The following is a 21,882-nucleotide window of genomic DNA, read 5'->3' on the forward strand; positions in this document are numbered from 1 at the left end:
TTGACATTGCTCGCGCAGCAATGTCTGTGTTAATTCCATTGCTTTTCAACCAGTCCATGTCATGAGATACTATGAATTTGTTTAAGCTGTTGAACGCTTCCTCCACAAAGAAAATGAACAAGGAGATGAAAAGTATGTCTTCAAAAACATTTCTCTCATGCTGATACTTAGCATAACACAGCAAGGTTGCTTTGTTTGTTATGTCCATGCTTATGTCCAGTTGCAGTGCAGAGTAGGGGGATAGGCGAATTCTTTCTAATAATTGTTCTTTAATATGGCTGACAAACTATCGATTCGCCTCTTGTGTCATTTGTGTCATCTGACAAAGGTATTATTATGAAATGTTCCTTGGCAGCTTGCTTGCTGATTAGTGCAGAAATCATGATTATTGCAGCAGGTAATGTAAGTTCTTCAATTATAGTGTGTGTGGCTTTCTGAGTTTTGCTATTAGTTGAGAAACTTCAAATGAGGCCCTCACTGCATTTTCTTTGTAACAACCAGTTTCGATCTTTTCTTGACCATTTTGTTACTTTTCCCAACCACATATTCCCTGCTTTGGGGGAAAAAAAAGTTCTTTGTGGCATGTGCCTTATGTTTTGTATCTAGATGGCTTCACAATCTTGATGGTTTCATAGCCTCGTTGGACAGCGGAATGGGAGGAGTCGATGCCACTAGCTTGGGGCAGCCATCAAGGGGGCACCCTTCACGCCACCGTCAAGTCACCTCTGCTAACTCGCTGCTGCCATTTCTTCGCAGGACATCACAAAACCAGAAAGTTGCTGCGGGAATAACTCACTGCGGGCACCGAATAGAGAACTGAATGAGCAAGCGGATAAGTGAGCTGTCAGACAGTGGTGGCAGTGGTGATGGGCCGGGGGGTGAGTGAGTGGCCTGTCAGAGGGCAGAGGCAGTAGGTTGATTTGGTCCCAAACTCCAAACTGGCAGTTGGCTGCAGCAGGGGTTGAGGTAGAGGGCAGGGAGGCTGCAGCAGGCAGGGGCTTCCTATTTGGACACCCCACCCCCGGCTGTTGCCTCCGAGCCTTGAGCTGCACCTCTCTACAAGGTTGTTTTTTTAAAGCCCCGTGGCTCTGCCAGTGTTTTCCCTAAAGTGCAGAGGAGGCTCTGTACAGTGTTTTTTTTTTTTTTTTTTTAAGGCACAGGGCTTTAAAAAACTTTGTAGAGCAGGGCTGTCAAACTCCTGGTCTGCGGGCCAGATAAGTCACATGTTGGCCCTCACCCACGCTGGGTTTAGCAAAGGGGAAAAAGTCCTGATATGTGATATGACGCCGCCATGACGACATGAGTTTGACATCTCTGTTGTAGAGGCTCAGCACTTTAGAAAAAAAACTCGCAGCACCTCAGCACTATAGAAAAAAAAATTTGGCAGAGCCCTGTGGCTTAAAAAAAAACCTTTTAGAGGTTTTTTTTTAAAGGCCTCAGGGTTGTAAGCACTTTAGGAGGAAAAAAACCTTGCAGCACTTGCAGCACTTTGTAGAGTGGCGCAGCCAACCTACCACCGCCCTCTGATAGTCCACTCGGTTGCCCTTCCACCCGGCCTCCATCCAGAGCCCAGCACCGTTGCCCCCTGACAGCCAGCTCACCTGCTTGCTCGTCCGGCTCTCCATTCAGCACCCGCAGTGAGTTACCTCGCAGTGACTTTCCTGTGCTGAGATGTCTTGCGAAGAAATGATGGCACCATCATTGGCAGAGGTGACTTGGCGGTGGCAAGAAGGCTGCCCCCTGCTGGCCGCCTTGAGCTAGTGGCATCCAGTCATCACAGACCTATTGGACAATACCTTGTAACACAACACACATAGTGATAGTTGCTTGTCCTCATGACCTGTACATGTGAAGACAGTTGACAGATATTCCTTGCTATAACGGTGATACTTTATAAAATGACTGGAAGCCTCACTTTGCTTTGAACAGGATGCAGGCTCATCATCCTCAGTCCCTTTACGTTTCAAATTCAGCCATCCTGAGGCTAAGCTGAAGTGTGCTGTCATGAAATCCACTGCAGCAATATCGAGAAACCACCTTCGTGAACGATAACCAAATGGTTAGCAGAACTTGAAGACGATTACAAAACTGGTCCAAATGCTCACTCACAGTGTCAGTGACTGACTTGGCTTTCTCTGCCCCGTGGTCTCTGCTAGTCTGTGTGACAGCAAGAAATGCGACATGCTTTCTCTTTGCCATTCAGCATCATTCACACGCACATTCTCAACGTGTGCAGAAATACCAAACGCAGCTACTGTCATAGCTGATTTATACCTCTGATTGTTTTTAACTGGGGCAATAGGTTAAAAAAGCCAAGTTTTACAAAACAAGCATCAAAAACTAAGATTTTGTTCTACTTCCCATTCTGTTTTGCCTTCATTTGTTTATTTGTTCATTCAGATTTTACTGCAAAAAATCAGAACAATTTTTCATGGACCCTCTGTGATCACATTGTAGTCCCCAGGGGTCCGCAGACCACAGATTGAGAACCACTGGTATAAACAATAATTTGTTTTATTTACCTTTAGAGTTTTAGTAAAACATTCACAGGCAAAAGAGTAAGCTTTATGTCTACAGTATGGATGCTATGAATTTTCTCTGATGAGGGAAATCCAGATTATTAGCTATTTCGCAACCTGGCATAAGATCTGATAATAAAAAAACAACTGACCTCTAGATAGAGGTTAATAATATATTGTCTTCTGCTTTAACATAAAGTAACTGCTATATGTTTTAACATTTAACTTTAACATTTAGTAACTGCTTCTTTGTCTGGATTCTTGCAGAATGCAGCAAGCTCTCCACCACTGGAAACCCTTTCAGAGCATATGTCTCCGTAAGTTTTGAAATATCTCTTTGATGCTTCAGTTCATGTTTTGCAGTGTTGGAAATACACCTCTAGGTCTTACAGGGTTGTTCATGGTATACTAGGATAGCAATTGCATGGGTCCTTTCCTTAAATTTGTGGGATGCAATGGAAATTGTTCATCCATGTGGCTTAAAGTTTAATATGAACAAAAGACATTGAAAGTATTAATTGAAAAATTTAGAATAAAAGGTTTAGGGTTGATCTTTTTTAAAAAAAAAAACCACTTCTTTGGACTCAGATGTGCAACACAAACCATACTGCTCAGATAAGCAATGCCTGTTTAGCCTCGAAAGAAACAAGGAGATGAGATAGAAACTTAAGATTGACCTGCCTTAATTCTCTTGAGTATAAGGTGGGGGAAAGGGAAGAGAGATTCTTCCAGGCTTTGAAGATTTTTTTATTATACCCTATTATTATGAAGTAGCGTTTCAGTGGTCCTTACGGTGTCTTTTTCCTGACCTGGCCTACCTTAAAGGACTGACATAAGTTTCAAGGCTTGCATTTTACTCTGAAGTGTACCCGCCCTACAAATTATATTGTCCTTTGTGTATTCATACATCTAGGTCTTCCTATCTGTTCTCCATGCGCTTGTAGAGATAGTCTGAAAATCTTGGGTTATATACGTTGACTTCTTATTCCCTTCATATGCAATGTATTATTTCCTGTTCTGGTCTGTGTACTTGATATTGCAGTATTTTTAAAATATTTTTTATGAAAGATGTTTTCAACAGAATACAAACAGTACAGATTTTAAATTGAAGAGAAAAAGAATAGGGAAAAGTAATAAAAAAGTGAAAAAGAAATACAGAAATAGAAATAAAAAAGTAGTGTGGCTTCCAGTGAACAGCAGTTATAGCTACATTCACATTATACCCTCTCTTTCTAAGGTTATACCATAATTTCCTTCTTTCCCCTTCTATCCTTTCTAATCATCAAACCCATAAATCACCAGTTCATTCTTTTTTCAGTGTATAATCCATAAGAGGTTTCCAGTCACTAATTAACTATAGTCATAGAACATAGAATAATAGCTTTAGAAAATACCTTGGAGGTCTTCTCGTCCGTTACTCGAGCAGGCAACCCTACAAAGCCAGGTCAAATGGCTGTCCGGTCTCTTCTTGAAACCTTCCATGATGGAGCACCACAACTTCAGGAGGTAAGCTGTTCAGTTGATTAATTGTTTTCACTGTCAGGAAATTTCTCCTTAGTTCTAGGGTGGATTTCTCTTTAATGATCTTCCACCCATTATTTTTTGTCCTGCCCTGAGTTGGTTTGGAGAGTAGGTCTACCCTCTCTTCTCTGTGGTAGTCCTTCAAGTATTGGGAAACTGCTATCCCCTTGCCCCCCTCTTCATTAGACTAGACATTCCCTCAATTGTTCGTCGGGCTAAATCATATGAAGGATGGTTAAGGAACTAGGTATGTTTATAGCCTAATGAAGAGAAAGCAGAAACTCATCAGAGGGAGATCCAACATGGAAATGAATTTCCTGACAGAAAGAACAATTAATCAGTGGACCAGTGTAGAGTTGTAATTGCAGGAATGTTCCAATCTCGGATGGCAAACCTCAGATAAAGAATGTTTCCAAGCAAATACAACTCAGGTAAACAAAGTCACTAATCTAAAGGAGGATTAGAGAGAGGAAGTAAACATATGTTAGACTTTAACTAGAGATAATTAATTGTATGGATTACTGTGCTAAACAGTAACGAAAGTTAAGCAGTAACCAAAGTTAACCAGTGATGGAGGATAACTAAAAATGTGTATAAATGCAAGACTAGACTCCAATAAAGATCATCATGATTCAGTTGTTCATGATCAAACAAATCGACTGCCTCGTCATTACAACAGACCAGCTTGCCTCATGGAGTTTTGGGGGTTTCCATCACCGTGGTTAGGGGGTTGGACTAGAAGACCTCCATAAATTTATGAACTATTGTGGTGAATACTTGAGCTAAACTCAAGTTAAAGAAAAGGTCCCTTCCAGCCCTATGATTTTATCATTCAGAAGGATCTTAAATGTATCTTGCTGAGATGCTACTTCTACAAAATTATTTGCCTCTCAGCGCCTTCGTTTCTCTGAATCAGCATTCCTTATGTCTGTTTTATGGCTGACCTAGCACTTTGTTTCCTTTGAAAAAGCTTAGGGGTTAATTAGACTTGTTGGACAGAGTTCAGATACTCAGTGGAAAGAGGCAAAGATAGAGAGAGCCAGATCTTTTGTATTGGTAAACCGAGAGCAGCGAAGGAAGAGTGTAGGAAGAGGGAGTCAACCTAAGTCAGAGAAATTTCCTGTCCCAAAATATACTTCACTCATTGCAGGTTCTGAAAATATCTGACATTAGAAGATTAATATTAAATTTTATCAAAAAATAATTCAATCTAACAAAATAGTTAATTTTTATTTTCATATTTTAAATGGCAAAAAGTGGGTGTTATAATATTTGAATTTAGTGAGGGTCTGAGTTAAACGTTTAAAAAGCATTTCATTTGATGAAGACAAACCTTATTCCACTCATTTTTCTTTCTTGTGGTGAGTCAAATCATATGCCTCATAACAGGCTTGCCATGGATTGCATATTTTTGTGCAATTCCTGAAATTAATCTGATGTGGTGCCTTTAGCAGTTTTCTTGGGGTACCAGAATATTGACAGCATGTGTCCAGATGTTTTGTTTAATAAGTTGCTGTTAGTTGCTGAGAAAATATGTCTTCCCTCTTATATACCAGCTACCGTCCTGTAAAAAGAGAGTTGGAAACAGAATTTGGACATTCCACAGGGCTGGGAAATGAAAGACAGATTTATAAAAGTGTTTTGGAAGGAGGAGATATCCCATTGCAAGGGTTGAGTGGCTTGAAGCGTCCATCCAGTTCAGCATCCACAAAAGGTAAAGTAAACATTGTTGTGATCAAACTATGAAGAATAAATGTATAACATGGTATTGCACTTACACAAGATTCCACATGCCATAATTTAAAGAAAAGCCTGAATGTTTTTGTATCTAACAGCAGCTTCCGTAAAAAAAAGGGTGGTGAGATCACAGACTTTGGCTCATTATCGTATGAACCCTTAATATTGTGATCATGATCACATTGTCATTAACTTAGAATGTGTTAGATAAAACATTTCTCTTCCTTGGTTTGGTGTCACAGCATTTGTCTTTGACTTCTGTGATTGGAAATATAGCAATCAAAAATTCAGTTTCTTCAGAAGGACCAGAAGCAATAGAACTGGAAGAAGAATTCCATTCTGTGTTTTAAAAAATAGCCTCTGCTCAGAAATCCAAGTGTATGAAGTTAAATCTCTACGTCCAGAATAATTCAGAGTATTGAAAGAACATCTTGGTGGTTTGCCAAACTATTATAAAGTTTATCAAATACATTCACAAGATTATATGAAGTGCTGGGTGCTGAGTAACAGCTAATGTTACCTCCATTTTGAAGAGGAGGAAGAAGAGAATTTGGGAACTACAGAGGGGGGATATTTTGAGCAGATCCTAAAGTGACTGATCTGTAAATACCTTGGAAACAGTGTGAATATTACCAGATGTTGATAATTGTTTTGTCAAAACAATTTTTGCCAAGCCAATTTTATTCATTTTTAAATGAATGACTTCCATGATAAGTTTATGGGACAATTTGAGGCATTGAGCGGTTTGCTTCAGCAAACCATTTGACAAAATTCCCATGTCATTACTTGTTAACAAGCTACTTCATTCTGTCTTGGATGGCAAGACAATTAAGTGGATGCACAGGTATTCTGAGTTCCCACCCATCATTTCTCACCTACTTCTAGAGAAGAAGCAAGTGGATCATCACAAAATTTGTCCCTGGCCTTTTGCTCTTCTGTATTTTATAAGTGAGTTGGATTGGATGAGAAGCTGTCAGGGACGCTTAGCAGATTATAGATCACATAACTGAGTGAGATAGTTAATGTCTTGGAAATCAAAATTCAAAATGAAGATAAAATTCATTATTCTTCGACTGAAAAAATATGAAATTTAAGAGTTTTTTATTATAGGAACAAATTGTGTTTTTTAAAAATTATATATGTATTCTGTTGCCACCCATTTAATAGATTCTAAATGGCTTGGAGTTATAACCAATGCTTGTTGAAATAGTAGTTGATTACCAATTAACTGTTCATAAGGTCAGAATGCTCATAAAATTGGAGCAGTTTTAATTACACATTCCACTTAATGAAGTTTACAGAAAGAGATTTGCATCAGGTAAGAGGGAAATGTCTACATTGCTCACATCCCATTTACTATTCCATCTATTTTGTGGTGGGGAAAGCACTCACGCTACTATAATACTATTACTAAATTTGCAGATGATACAACAGTGGTGGAGCTCATCTCTGGGTGTGGTGATGAGTCTGCCTACTGAGATGAGGTGGATCGGTTGCTTTAATGGTGTGGAGACAATAACTTGGTCCTTAACACCAATAAGACCAAGCAGCTTACAGTGGACTATAGAAGAAACAGATCAGACATCCAACCCTTGCTTATCAATGGAGACCGAGTGGAGCAAATGGGCAGTTTTAAGTTTCTGGGTGTTACCATAAAAGCTGACCTGACCAGGGGCACTTGCATTGCAGCCCTGGTCAAAAGGGCCCAGCAGAAATCATACTGCCTGAGACTTCTCAGGAAACAACAACTGAATGAAAAACTGCTGGTGACCTTCTACCGCTGTACCATAGAGAGTATCTTAACTTACTGCACCTGTGTATGGTTTGCCAATTGCACAGTGGCAGATAGGACAGCACTCCAGAGGGTTAACGTCATTGCCCAGAGGATCATGGGTTGCCCTCTCTCCTGTTTGGAAGAGCCTCCCACTGCCTTAAGAAAGTTCAAAACATTCTCAAAGATCCATCTCATCCTGCGAACCCTTTTTTTGAACGATTACCATCTGGCAGATGGTACAGGATAATAAAAACAAAGACAAATAGGCTGAATAACAGCTTCTATCCCAGGGCAGTAACTATATTGAATTCTACTGTATAATTAATGCAATATCGGGTTTTCAATTCAATTGTATAGAATGTGAAGGATGTATGTTTGTGTTTTATAGTTATAATTTACACTGAAGATGGCATTTAATTTCATTGTACGAAGTGCAATGACTATAAAGTAAAGTAAACTAAATTAAACTAATGGGAAAATAGAAAGCTGAGAAAACCTCTACAGTTTATTAATTAATAGCAAGAAAAAGATTGTGCTGAAAGTAAACCACAAACATCCAAAAGAAGGGGAAGGATTTTACCAGGCTGTATAAAATCACACATCAAGTCGATCAACATGGACTCCTTTTTGATTTTGTAGTGTGAAAGGAATTCCATCCCAGTTTGAGGAAGACTGAAAGAAAGAAGGGAATCTAGTCTCACTGGAAGACTTTGGAACAATCTCCAAGCATACTTTCTCTTAACTTACTGCATTTGTGATATTAACCCTTCAATACTTGTGGTTTTTTAAATAGAATTGGCACAAAAGGATATTGCCAGTTTAGCTGTTACCTCATCCCAAACTTGTAGCAATACTAAGGTGCAACCAGTGGTGAGATTCAAATAATTTAACAACCGGTTCTCTGCCCTAATGACCCGCTGGATAGACATGGCTGGGTGGTCATGTGACTGGGTGGGCGTGGCCAACTCGACATCAGTCACGTTGAGGGGTGCCTCACTTCTTGCCATGACTCGCTCTGCCTCGCCCCTCCCCTCTCAGACACTCCTTGTCACACACAGCCTTGTCTCGCCTCCTGGCTGCTCACCTCAAAGGCCTCAACATATCTATAGTTCTGTAAAAATGTTCTTCACCTTTTTTGACTTTATTGTCTGCATCTACATACCATAGATGTATTTTCATGGACCACTGAAAGGAGGAAATGGCTCATATGCTTTGCCCAAGAATGTGATAGGCAGGTCACAAAACAGGGGGGGGGGGGGCATGTATTTTCCAAACCAGCAGAAGGCAAAACAAGAAGCAATGGATGGAAACTGAACAAAAAGAGAAGCAACATAAAACTAGAAAGAAACTTCCTGACAGTGAGAACAATTAACCAGTGGAATTGCTTATCTCCAGAAGTTCTGGTGCTCGATCACTGGAGGTTTTTAATAAAAGACTGGACAGCCATTTCTCCAAAATGGTATGGAGACGTCCCCCCCCCCCGGGTTCCTTATAAGTGTTATTCTGTTATTCTGACCCTTTCCCAGGCCCTCCACTCAGATTTTGGCATCCTCAGTTTTCCTGCCTGAGCAGGGAGTTGAACTAGAAGACCTCCAAAGTCTCTTTCAACTCTGTTATTCTGTTATTCCTAAACGAAATACACTAAGACCCTCATTAGGACCCTGGAATAATGAGTTAAAGAGCTGCCTCTAGACACTCACGTGGGGGGGTCTTAATAGATTTTATAGAATACACTACGGTGGAAACATACGGGGGGGGATTGAATCTTGTCGCGGCATTAGGAGGATTCTTTTTTAGAAACCTTTTATTTATTTTTTTTTAAAACCTGTGTTGAAAGTTCTTCATGTCTCCTTACCCTGAAGACCCAATTTCATTTGGAATTTAATCCCAAGCTGATTGCCCTTTTAGCATTTCTCTTGACACTTCTCCAAAATTGCACCAAGGACCTAGAACAGGGGCCTGCAACCTTAAACACTCAAAGAGCCATTTGGACCTGTTTCCCACAGAAAATAAAACACCGGGAGCCAATAATTTAACAACCGATGTGACTGCGTGGGCGTCACTCGACATCACTCACTCCCACCCAATCGCCTCCTGCTCTGGAATAGGGAACGAGTCTCCATCCCCCGCCATCCCCCTTACCTTCTGAGGCCAGGTGAGGAATGACGGGGAGGGGAGAGGCCAGCCAGTGGTGGGATCAACTGACCAGGAGCAGCAGCAGAGCGCAAAAGAGCTGCATGCGGTTCTAGAGCCGCAGGTTGCAGACCCTTGGGCTAGAAGGTATCTTGAAGGTCTTCTTGTTCAACCTTCTGCTCAAGGCAGAAGACCTCATACATCCCAGTCTATTTTTGTTTGTCCAGTCTATTTTTGAAAACCTCTTGTGATGGAGCACCTACAACTTTGAGAGGCAAGCTGTTCCTTTGATTAATTGTTCTCCCTGTTTGGAAATTGCTCCTTACTTCTAGGATAAATCTCCCTTTAATAAGTTTCCACCCATTATCTGTGGAGAATAAGACAATCCCCTCTTCTTTGTGACAGCCCCTTAAATACTGGAAGACAATTATCATGTCCCTCCTAATCCTTACCCCCAGAAACTCTCCCCACCCCTGCAGGGCCTGTGACTCACTTGTGGGTTCGCAGACATCCTGGTTTTGTCTGCAAGAACTGCAGGCAGCCTTCCCAGCCACACACTTCCTCTTCCCACCGCCTCCTGCAAGGTGGGAGGGCCGAGAGGAAGCGCCTAGTCTGGGCACACAGTACTCCACGATGGACCCCTTCCTGGGGAGCAAAGCCTTGGAAGACCTGATCTGTCCCGAACTGGGCGTCAGCCCAGTTGGGATCTGAAGGGCAGGGTGCTCAGGCCAGCATGGAAATTCTGGAACCCCTCGAGGTCTTTGGGACAGGTCAGGTCATCCAAGGCTTTGCTCCCCGGGAAGGGCTCCATCGTGGAGTCCTGTGTGCCCAAACCAGGCATTTTCTCTTGGGCTGCCCAGAGGCCTGCAGAAGCCAAAAGCTGGGCCCAAAAGGCAGCCGAGCCTCACTGTGTTCCCACTCTGAAGCAGCCCTTTGGCGGAGCATGGTAGGCCAGAGTAGGTCTCTCTCCCCTGCCATTGGCCTTGTCTTCTCAGGCCAGGCTGGGAGGGGAGGGGCAAGGGGTTGGGAGGGGAGGGGCGAGGGGCTGGGCAATTCAGTCAGTTCGTAAACTGCACAAAAAGTTATCTACCATTGGGAACCAGTTGAATCCCACCACTGGGTGCAACAAGAGACATGGTTAGGAAAAGAGTCTGCCAAAGGAAATTGTCCAATACCAGCTTCCTATGAATGTTTTGTGAGCCTTTTCAGCTAGAAAAAGGTCTAACGGTGCAGTTTCCTCAATTTTGCCCAAGAGATTCATCGTTGTCCAGTTGTGGGATCCAAACTAGCCCTCAGTCAAGCAGGAAAACATGGCAAGTGCTAAAGAAAATCTCAGCTCTCAAATGTCTCTTCTGTTGGGATATCATCATAAGATGAGCCACTTTCTGAATCTTAAAACTTGGCCAAACTGCCCTGTTTTTGATTTGGACACTGCAAATGTGTTTGGTAATTTTCCTTTTGCTTCTTAATCCAACTCCAACATGAGCAAGAACTCCCCCCCACCCTTCCAAAGAAACTGAGGACGTCCTCTGGATGTGGTATTTTGATGAACTTTACCATTTCTACCTCTTTTTCCTTTCCTGTTTTTTTTTTTAATCCCCTCTACTGTGTTCGTTCTTCTCCTTGTATGTCCTGTCCTGCTTACATTTCAGGACTTGGCTCAGCTACTGAGAAATCATTTCTGCTATCCTTCTAACCAACATCAAAGCAGTTTGTCCAAAATGCCATCATTTAGAAGGTGATTTATTTATGGAAACCAGCTTAAAATCCTTATAATTTGCATCCCTAAGGAACAAAATTAATAAACCCAACGTCTAAGAACAGTTTTTTCCATTCTTGTGAAGTATCTGTTTTATGTTCATCCACACATCTACCTGTAGATGCACACATCCACACATCTATATACACTCATCTATATACACTCATCTATATACACTCATCTATATACACTCATCTATATACATTCACCCACACATCTACCTGTAGATGTGTGGGTGAGTGTATATGTGTCAGTATTATTGCATGCAATTAAGCACCCTTCCTTAGCAATATTAAATGATAATTGCTGAACAAAAATAGTTTTCTTTGATGAGTCTTTTTATGGGCTTAAACTTTGTTCTTTCAATTAATAGTTTGTTTGTCTATTATTTAGCAAAACAAGATGTTATTCTAAATTAATTGAGCCAAATAAAGGGTTTTTTTTGTTTTCTCGATGCTTTTTGTACATTTATTTTAATGACATTGTGTTGTTTTAAAGTAGATTCAGAATCACCAAGACATTTTGCAACACTCGATTATATAGAGAGTCCTGAAGAAATATTCCAAAAGCGCAGCAGTGATAAAGAGGTAATCTTCCTGTTAGAGATAATATTTTCACAAAATCAATATAGTAGATGAAAAGTGGAACAATATTTGATCATAAGCAAAACTTCCAAGTTGACATTTATTAATTGCCCTGACAATGTAAGATTGGGATATATTTGTAAATAAATCAACAGTTGCACCTGAAAGAGTGCTAAAGAACAGAGTACTAGAGGAAACAGCTGATTTTCATCACAAGGTTTGGCTATCATTGGTAACCAAGACAAAATTGAGTGCAATATTGTTCACTTGGAAGTAAGCCTACAGGGATCGGCCTCAAAGTAAGACTTAATCAGTCCAGCAAAGTTTTGGAGTGGTTGTCATTGTTATCCTTCCCAGTTTGGTTGTCACGCTCACCAATCACACAAGCCCACATCTTTTTCTGTTGCTTTGTATAGGAAAGTTAGAATTGCATGGTGAATGGCCTCTTGAAGCACCCGTGGTGACCATAGTTCAGCTCTAACCATAGGTATCTGCAATAGGGGTAAGGAGGGGGAAGTGACAAAATAAGCTGATGTCACAAAATGAAATCCATTACTTACATATGAAAATGCATGTTTCATCATTTTTATGTCAGCATAGTTCAGAGTGGTTGCCTATGTCTGCTTTAGAAACAGAAGAAAACCTGGAACACCATTAAGTAGTGGTTGTGTATCTGCCAAGAGCATTGCAGAATCTAGCCAGAATTCCTTCTCTTGCATAAGAACCCTCTGATATTCAGAGGAACATCTTTAATGGGGATTTCCCTCCTCCCTCCAGAGTTTCAAGCAATAAAGAACAGGAAGATTTTTCCATCGCTCATTGCTGAGAGAAAGGACAGTTAGGGGATGGAGCAGAACAAAAATGGTTAAGATGCATTGATCACAGAATTATAGTTATCTGAAGCCTGGAAACAGCAGGAATCTGTAAAGTAAAATTGCATTTGTTCATACTTTTACCTGCAGTAATTGGTATACGTGCCTTAATCCTTACTTCTCTGTGAAAATCTTTCACTAGCTTGTTAAAAGGTGACAAGGAAATCATGTTATCATTATGTGATAGATTGATTGACTTAAAGCAAATTTGTGCTCAATCTAACCTTTTTGGAAAACAGGCACAAAAGGGAGAATTATGAAAGCTTCTTTGATGTCTCCTGAACTTGAGAAGGAAATTTTTAAGCATATTAAATTGATTCTGTTTTCAGGATTTAATTTTAGAATGCCTTTAAAAAAAATTTGTTTCCCCTCTCAAATATGTGATGCTAAATTCCAAGATGACAATCTTGGAATTCGGTCTTTGATTTGATTATCCTGTGGTGGTGCCAATGAGTAGCATTTGTGCCCCTTGATATCCAGCAATTCATACCGTGAGCCTTAAAATATAAGTTTTTTTAAAAGTGGCATAAGAAGATTATGTGCTACTTATAAAGCAAAGCATCAGACTTCGGCATCATCTTGAGTCAAAGAAACTCTGTGGGATTCTACAGAATCCCTCTGGGAAGGTAGCTTGGTTTCTGATAACTATATCTTTCATTTTGTATCTTGGTAAGTCTGCACTCATTTCTTGCTCTGAAGTTTTTAAATGTGTTTCCAGTACAAAGACAACAATTAACCTTGAATTATGCAGTTAACATAGACCACGATTACTACACAGCATTGTTTGGGAAAACGTTGCATTAACATAACAGTAATGTCAATAGCGGTCTGCCAAAGTGGGACTTTCTTTTTATGAACAAACATCCAGATGTTTGAAGGCTGCAGTTCTTCTTCATAGGGATTTTGTTCTAACTTGGTTTCTTTGCAGTTGAGAAACTGAAAGGAAGACTGGCAGTTTGGCAATGGAGATGAAGTCCTTGCCATGGAGGCTGGTACCCAGCTTATTGTCCTCTTGAACTTCCTTAGTGGACTATATTTTGAGAGCTTGATTTTAAAAATGATATGTCTATAAGCTTTCTGTTGTGGGTAGTGCTATTTTGGCTACATAAGCAGTGAATCTTCAGTGTGACTGTCATTAAGAAAGAGGAGGATAATGGAAATGGCTAGTGAACCTGACCCATCTTCTACAAACATCCCAACTATTCTTCTTTTGATTATTTCAATCTGGTTTCATATATTGTATGTAATAATTGTTTCTTTGAGCTTACTTTGGGGCTGTAGTGGAGACATTGTATACTCTTTATTTTGTTTTTTTTAATTTTTTGCCGATATTAAATTGTTGTAAATTGGATGATTTATTGCCCATTTTATGCAATTTTATGGCAGAAACTTTTAGAGGACCAGAGACGACTTAAACGTGAGCAAGAAGAGGCTGATATTGCAGCCAGAAGGCACACAGGGGTCATTCCTACGCACCATCAGTTTATCACTAATGAGCGCTTTGGGGACCTTCTAATTAGAGACGATACAATCAAAAGGAAATCTGGGTCAGAGGTCTGTTGTGGTTGCCTCACTCTGCTGCTTGACCCAATTCATAGTTGCTTTTCATAGCATTCTGCTTTTTGGCCAACGTTAGCTGTCCCAAGTGTTGATTTTGTTTTCACTTAGAATCTGCTTTGACCTTGTTCTACATAATCCTACAGAAAACTGCATATTTTAATGCATGTCTGCTAAGTAAGGAATACTTGTGCACAACTGTGATGCATGCCTCTTTTAAAACAGCAGTTACTTTTATTGCCAACCAGCAAACATTTGCTTCATCTTTTGCACTGTAGAGAATGCTTCCTTCTCTCTTTATCTGCGCCATCTGCTTAGACGTCTAATTGTCTTGTGGCTCCTGATCATGCAGTTTGGTTATGCACTGTGCACTCCATAACATTATTCTTTCTGTAGTTTTTATCGTTAAGAATCTTTAGGTCAGGCAAAATAAATGATCTTGTTTTAAAGAGGCAAAAGAAAGAACTTGCTCTGCAGGGAGTCATATGTTAAGAGAACAGATTAACTTGCTTTCACTGAAAGTAAAGGTGACAAGAAGCCATGTTTTACATTAAAATGTATTTATCTTTCTGGTGGGGAAAGCTATGTGAAATCCCTGTCTTTATTTCTTTCTGCCACTAATTCCAGGTGATCAGGAACAAATGATCATTCCTGGGTTCTGTAAAATGTATCAGGATGCTTCCATTGCACTCATAAAGATACAGTATTGTATGTTGCTTGGCTTCTCTGGGTCTACCAAGCTACCCACTACACATTTTAGAAGGCCATTTCATTCTAGGGATCACATTTGCAATTCAGACTGTTGCCTTCTGGAGTAGGATCATCAGAGTTCAATTTATCACTGCCTCTCCATTTAAGGAGAGTCTAACCATTCACTCAAAACACATTTAATTTACTTAGTAATGCCTACTTCTGTTTTTTTTTCTTTACTTTTCATAAAGGCTACACATTCTTCAACTGTGGTATTCATTTTGATTCTGCTGACTTTGCAAATTTACAAACTTGCTGAAAAGACTGAAGTCGTGCTCCCTTGAAAAGTCTAGCTCTCTTATTTTAGTAGTAGACGTACTAGGTCTATATGAAGGTTTAACCACTCTTAGTTGCTCAAGAATTGGGACTAGATTCATCACACATTTAAGAAAGGAAACTCTTGAAAGTGTGCTTGTAACGTTGTGTGTATCCTTTCAAATGATGTTCTGAAGATTTGGCAATTTTTTAAAAATTGTGCTATTTTCAACTACTAGATGAGAGCTGCCAGAGTGAAGTTTGACTTTAAAGCCCAGACATTAAAGTGAGTATTGGTTATTTCCCCCCTATATCTATAATATCATTATGTTTTAACAATTTCCTTTCTTCTGATAATTATTTAAGTATATACTCTTTTGCTGCCCTTTTGCACCTTCAATGCAGTCCAACACTGTTTACATTGCCAGCTATTCTGACCAAGGGAATGCATGCAACTGTCCATTGTGACCATTATTGCTCCAGCATTACTCTTCCACTGAAAGCCACAGCAGCTTTTCTGTCCCCTTTAATGCCTTATCATCGCCTGCCATCTTTGTACAGCTTCTATCCTTTCCATCATGTAATGCCATCATCGAGATGTTTGTTCCATTTGCCATCTCCATCTCCATCTCTATCTCCACCTCCTTCTTTCTCCTAAAACCTTCTCCAGGTGAAATTTCAGTTCCATTTCTAATTCCTCCAGTTTCAAATCCATTACTTTAACGAACTTCTTCCACTTCTCTTCTGACCAAGTATCCATCCATTCACCATCCCAAGATCCGCCAGTCTTTAAATACTGCAAGTGCAATCAGTTCTTTAGAATTTGGGGGCAGATATTTATGTTTGTTTCTCCAGTTATGTTCCCCAGTTGTTAATATTTGTGTTTGAAATTTGATGTTAATGAGATTTTATTAAAATAATTAACACAATATTTGTATTTGAAATTTGATGTTAATGAGATTTTATTAAAATAATTAACACATGAATTAATATGTTATTTACAGGGAACTCCCATTACAGAAAGGTGATATTGTTTACATTTACAAGCAGGTTGATCAGAACTGGTATGAAGGCGAACATCATGGCCGAGTGGGCATCTTCCCACTATCTTACATAGAGGTACTGTTTTTTTTATTAAGTTACCCAAGGTGTCAGGACTGGTCTGACTAACACGAGATCAAAGCCATCTATCTTCTTTAAGATTTTTACATACACCTTTTGCTTTTGTTTTATAGTTACTTAACCCAACAGAAAAAATCCAAACTAAAAAAACATCACCACTGCAAATCTTGGAATATGGAAATGCAATTGCTAAATTCAGTTTCAGTGGAGATACTGCTGTGGAAATGTCCTTCAGGAAGGTAGAGATAGCAGTTATTGTAAATCATTTTGAAACATTTCTTTCTCATGCAATCTTCTGACATCAATCCAATTGTAAAGCATAGCAAATGGATGTTCTAAGCAGCAGATTGGAAATGTAAAAAGTTAAAAAAAGATATTTTGCACAGAGTTTTCTAAAAACGGAAGGTTTGAGGTTGTCACATAATATGACATTTGTCCAATGCAACAAGTGTATTTGTTTTCACTTCTATAGTGTTAGTTTTGCATCTAAATGATAAAAAAATGCAATTATTGATGATACTAGAGATAGGCAAGAAACTAAATGCCAATTATTTGCATTTATTATAAATGTAATAACTAGTCTGAATTATTTTGCCAAAATGGGAAATATATGTATGTCTATCACTTCTTTCTCATTTTTAAAAAATTTGTATCTTTGTGAACTATGCATTATACTCTGAATATTTTAATTTTGGATCAAAAAGTTAAGCCATTTTCTTAGGCACTGTAAATGCAAGCCAGATCATTAAAAGCATTTAATAGAAAGGAGACATCAAATCCATTTTGACCGAGGTAGGCATTTCAGGCAAACCCAGAGCATCCGCTAAATACAGCCTTTATATGTAAGTAGCATGTTTCTTTTTTTAATCTACAGGGAGAAAGAATCACACTGATTCGACAAGTAGATGAGAACTGGTATGAAGGGAAAATCCTTGGCACCCATCGCCAAGGCATCTTCCCTGGCTCTTATGTGGACATACTTAAGCAACCAGTGCTGAAAGACACATCAGACTATGTTTACCGACCGCCAAATTGCAGCGTGGCTTCTCCACAGGTAACCTGTTTGTGTTGCTGTTCTTTGCAGAGCATCCAATAAGCTTTGTTAGTCTATTTCCTAGGGCAGGGTTCCCATCATTGCCTTCTGTCATTTTTAACCATGTCTTCTGGAATGACAAAGAATCTACATAGGTTAAAAATATCCCTTAGCAGAATTGAAGTGAGTGATTTCATCCAAAGCTGTCTCTGATTGTCCACATGGAATGCATAGATTCTCCTGTGTTGGCTGATTCCAGACACAGATTGTGATTAAAATATGGTTTCAGTAGGGAAACAAGAAAACAGGAATGTTCCTTAACTCGAGCATTTTAGGTCATGCAGGAAGAGAGAAAAGCCACCACCTTGCTGACTGTTAAAGAGTAAAACTGCTCGTCTAACGTGGCGGTGCCTCTGGCTGGGTTTGTCAAGGGATGTTTCATTAATGGTTGGATTAACCTTGGGTGAGAGGAAGGTTTGCAGGAGTGCTTAAGCTAATTAAGTCCCAAGAGAACAAATGTGCTTGTAATTCTGGACTGTGTTTGCAGAAAAGCAGAACTCCTGTGGGCTATGCTGGTGGATTTTCAATTAGAGAAGTAGATAAACACCCTCTTAATAAAACAAAGCCAGATGTTTAATAACATTCACCAAATCTCCTTATCCAAGTACCAAAACATCTGTTCATTTTGTCCCAGAACTATTTAAATATTGGAATACCTTCATTGTTGTTGTTTTTTACAAAGCCATTGTTTTATTTTTTATAAAGCTGAGATTAAAAAAAAATCTGAGAGCATCATTTTTGGAACCATATTTGTAGATATGGTGCAAATATGGTTTCAAAAATGATGGTGTCTGAATTTTTTTTCGTTATGAATTTTTTTCCGATTATGATTTTTTTTTGTAAACCACTTCCAAGACTGGCCCAATGACTTCCAGGAACAAAGCCCAATTAGAAAATTTTGAATTAGATGGAGCCACATCTGGATGATGAAGCTCTTAAATTACAGCCAGTTTTCATTCTACTCCAAAAAAGATAATTGTTTTAATATTTCTAAGAGATTGAAGGATAACCAAGAGATGGAAATAGAATAATTACAATTCAGAGAATGAGTATAGGTCTCTCTCTCTCTCTCTCTCTCTCTCTGTGTGTGTGTGTGTGTGTGTGTGTGTGTGTGTGTGTGTGTGTACATGACCTTCCAAAGCAGTGGTTGCCAACCGGTGGGCCGGGGACCACTGGTGGTCCATGAGAAAATTTTTACATACATTTATATTGTCCATATTACCACTCTCCAAGTAGTATATGAAAAGTTGCATAAAACATACCATTCAATTAAACATCTCCCCCAAAACACATAGAAAAAGGAAATGGCAACAGGCTCAAAAACTTTCCAGAATAGCCTTGTTTCTTTAGCTTTGCCAAGGGGACAAAGGGGACAGGCAGGCAGGCAGGCAGAGCCCTGGGGGTGGGGTGAGTCATGTTCAGATAGGCTTACAGCAACAAGGTGAATTTGTTATCATTAGTAGAATTGGTATTAAAGATGGGAAAATGGATGGAGACACAGGAATGTTGCTAGAAGGCTAGTAGCTAACGTGGTATGTTGCAGAATGTCAAAAGAAACAGAATCCAAGGGTTAGAAAGGCTCTTGGCCATGTTTTAGTCCACCTCCCCAGGACAGGAACCCCTTGCAAACACCATATGGGGTAGGTTGGAATACAAATGCCAGCAACTGCTGTGAGAGTTAAGAAGGAGAAACTGAATTGCAAAGAAAATACACGAAGGAAGAGTGAATGCACCAAGAGGAAAAAGAGGACAGCTGGACAAAGTGAGGTGTTGAGACAGAGAGCACTGAGAAGGTTGAAGAAGAAAATGGCAGGATGAAAGCAAAAATGGTTTGCAACATCAGGGAGTTATCAAGAAGCCTGATGTTGTTTTCATTAATCTGAGCTGTGCTTTCTTTTCTTTTTGTTGCCATCTGTCTTTTATTCACCATCCTGGGCATGGGGGAGGGAGAGAGAAGGGGGCACATGTATCCCAGTTTTGTGGTGCAAATTCCACTCCTTTTATACAACTGACACTAATGCTTGATGCTTATTCTTTATCTGTGTTGTAACTTTGCTTGCTCTCCCTCTTTCTTATTAGTTTTCTTATTTGTGAGAATTAATGCCTTGGAATTCCAATGACTCAGGAGGACTTTGTCCGCAGGCCCCTCAGCAAACAGCATTACAATTCACATCTTGCCTGTGTATTTTCAAAGGAGAGATGTTTAAATTTATTTATCTTTTAATTCACAAACATTAACCTAGATTCCATAAACTTGACTATGTGGAAGTAGTACTTTACTTTGTTATACCTGTACTCACACTGAAGGCCCCACTACTTTTGGTGATGAGTGTAGGTTGCAAGATGCTCTAAATTTGGAAGTCTGATAAAATTACAGGGGTTAACATGTAAAATTACATGCTAAATCAATCAATCAATCATTAAAATGGTCCATAGTACCAACTGGGGTCATAGGGAATAGGAGACATCCTCTTCCTGCTAAGGGACCTCAAATGTTGTGTTAATGTGCCTCTTGTGTCATCTTCCCTATCTCTGCATCCAGCCCTGTTATTTCAATTACCTATCTAAAGTTGGAAATCTGATGTTGTGCTGTTTGTAAGATTTGAATCTGTTAATGGTGCCGGTGCTAAAATTTTCCCTTCTCATGTACTTTAACAATTAAACAGCCTTCACTGAGGTCAGGACCCGAACTCACAGAATCGGAAAAGAACTATGTGGTAAGGTCACCCCAGAGTCCTGTCTGCAGCCTCATTTGCACACAGTTCTTCTCTGAGCCCTCTACAAGGGCCAGCACTACTGAGCTGAGCAAGGTTTTGTGTGTGTGTTTGTCAGCTGTGCACAAGGGTTTCCATGTGTCCAGGTCTTTAGACTGTTTTTACAAACACAGATGACAGTACAATTAGAAATGGAGAAATCCAATTAGTTGTCCTTATAAGCCCCACTTTTGTAGAAGCCACAACTGGGGTTTGAATTTCTATCATTTGGTGGCTCAGTGAATGCAGAGTCTCTCTCAAAGTTGGCTATGAATAAAGAAAAAGTGCAGCCTGAGATATATTGCATTGTTAGGAAACTTAAATTGCATGTCGGAGGCAAAATTTCATACCCAGATTTGGATTTTTTTTTAAATGTGAGATGCTTCCTGCCTAATTGCAATCTCTTTTGCTGCTGTGTTATGAAATTTAAAACTAAATACTCAATTCTTCTGTATCTTGCCTGTTTCTCTATGCTTACAACCTGGATTTCTTCTACACATTCCTACTGGGATTATATTTCTGGATCTACCATTCTGTTGTCTGGCTGGACATGCTAAATGCTTCCTCTGGACTTTCCCATGTCGTCTTGACTTGCTCACATTTCCTGTTGTCTTCGTTCTGTTCTCACCCGGGATGGCTATTATGTCCTATCACTGTTATCCAGGAAGTGGTTTGCAATGAGATCTTAAACATTGCTGAAAAATCTGTTCATTACTGCAGCACTCTTTCTCAGCCTGTCTTTTGTCATAAGGGGCCGTTTAGTGACAATAAATCATCTTTCATCATTTCTCAGCAACCACAAGTCCTGCCATTAGAAACTGGCCTGGACCGGAGTCATGCCACACGAGAAATGTAAGTTTGCCTGGACTGCAGATTTGGTGGATTATTTTCATTTTTTAAAGAATAAAGTTCCTGGTCAAGGAATTTGGGGTTATGTTAATTTTATATTGCAGTTTGAGCAATGTAGTTAGTTGTCCCCTATCATAATATCCCAGTTCTAGGAAAGTTTTAGTATCCATTTTTTCCCAGAAAAACATCCTGCAATTGTTGATGTAGCCACTCACCGCTGCTGGTGATGACATTAAAAGATCTTCCCTTTCTTGTTGAGAATCTTAGATAACTTAGAAAAACCACAATCTTGCTTTGAGGTCACACTGGCAGACCACAGGATGAGTTTTACATAGTCACTGTATATACATGTAAAAATGAAAGGCCATTTAGAATAGTTTTTAGTGTGTTTTGTGCCTTACTACCTCTTTTGCTCTGTACTTGAAGCAGCATGGTTGGAAAGACTTGACGGTTGCCATCTCCCCCCCCCCCTATCATGAACCTTCAGGTTTACCTATCGAGCACTTTATAGCTACATCCCACAGAATGATGATGAACTGGAGTTAAGAGATGGAGATGTCATAGATGTTATGGAAAAGTGTGATGATGGCTGGTTTGTTGGTAA

General features: G+C 39.7%; 1 protein-coding gene across 50 annotated transcripts in view; it reads left to right on the forward strand.

The window, feature by feature from the left end:
* Nucleotides 1–21,882, forward strand: part of SORBS1 (sorbin and SH3 domain containing 1) — a 107,793-nt gene that overhangs the window by 82,492 nt on the left and 3,419 nt on the right. For 17 of the 50 annotated variants that reach the window (XM_087964016.1, XM_087963986.1, XM_087963990.1 and 14 more), the window contains 11 exons: nucleotides 2,787–2,836; nucleotides 5,597–5,754; nucleotides 11,945–12,030; nucleotides 14,286–14,453; nucleotides 15,701–15,747; nucleotides 16,466–16,580; nucleotides 16,697–16,822; nucleotides 17,458–17,637; nucleotides 20,343–20,393; nucleotides 21,094–21,281; nucleotides 21,766–21,878. In XM_087964016.1, the coding sequence (XP_087820142.1) occupies nucleotides 2,787–2,836; nucleotides 5,597–5,754; nucleotides 11,945–12,030; nucleotides 14,286–14,453; nucleotides 15,701–15,747; nucleotides 16,466–16,580; nucleotides 16,697–16,822; nucleotides 17,458–17,637; nucleotides 20,343–20,393; nucleotides 21,094–21,281; nucleotides 21,766–21,878 (1,282 nt within the window). Of the gene's footprint in view, nucleotides 1–2,786; nucleotides 2,837–5,596; nucleotides 5,755–11,941; nucleotides 12,031–14,285; nucleotides 14,454–15,700; nucleotides 15,748–16,465; nucleotides 16,581–16,696; nucleotides 16,823–17,457; nucleotides 17,638–20,342; nucleotides 20,394–21,093; nucleotides 21,282–21,765; nucleotides 21,879–21,882 lie in introns of all 50 variants that reach the window. The other 33 variants (XM_087963994.1, XM_087963995.1, XM_026672764.2 and 30 more) reach the window with 7 other exon arrangements.

This window comes from Notechis scutatus, chromosome 4 (assembly GCF_049901735.1).
Source record: "Notechis scutatus isolate UNSWTSFEM ecotype Mainland chromosome 4, rNotScu1.2, whole genome shotgun sequence".
NCBI classification, from domain to species: Eukaryota; Metazoa; Chordata; class Lepidosauria; order Squamata; family Elapidae; genus Notechis; species Notechis scutatus.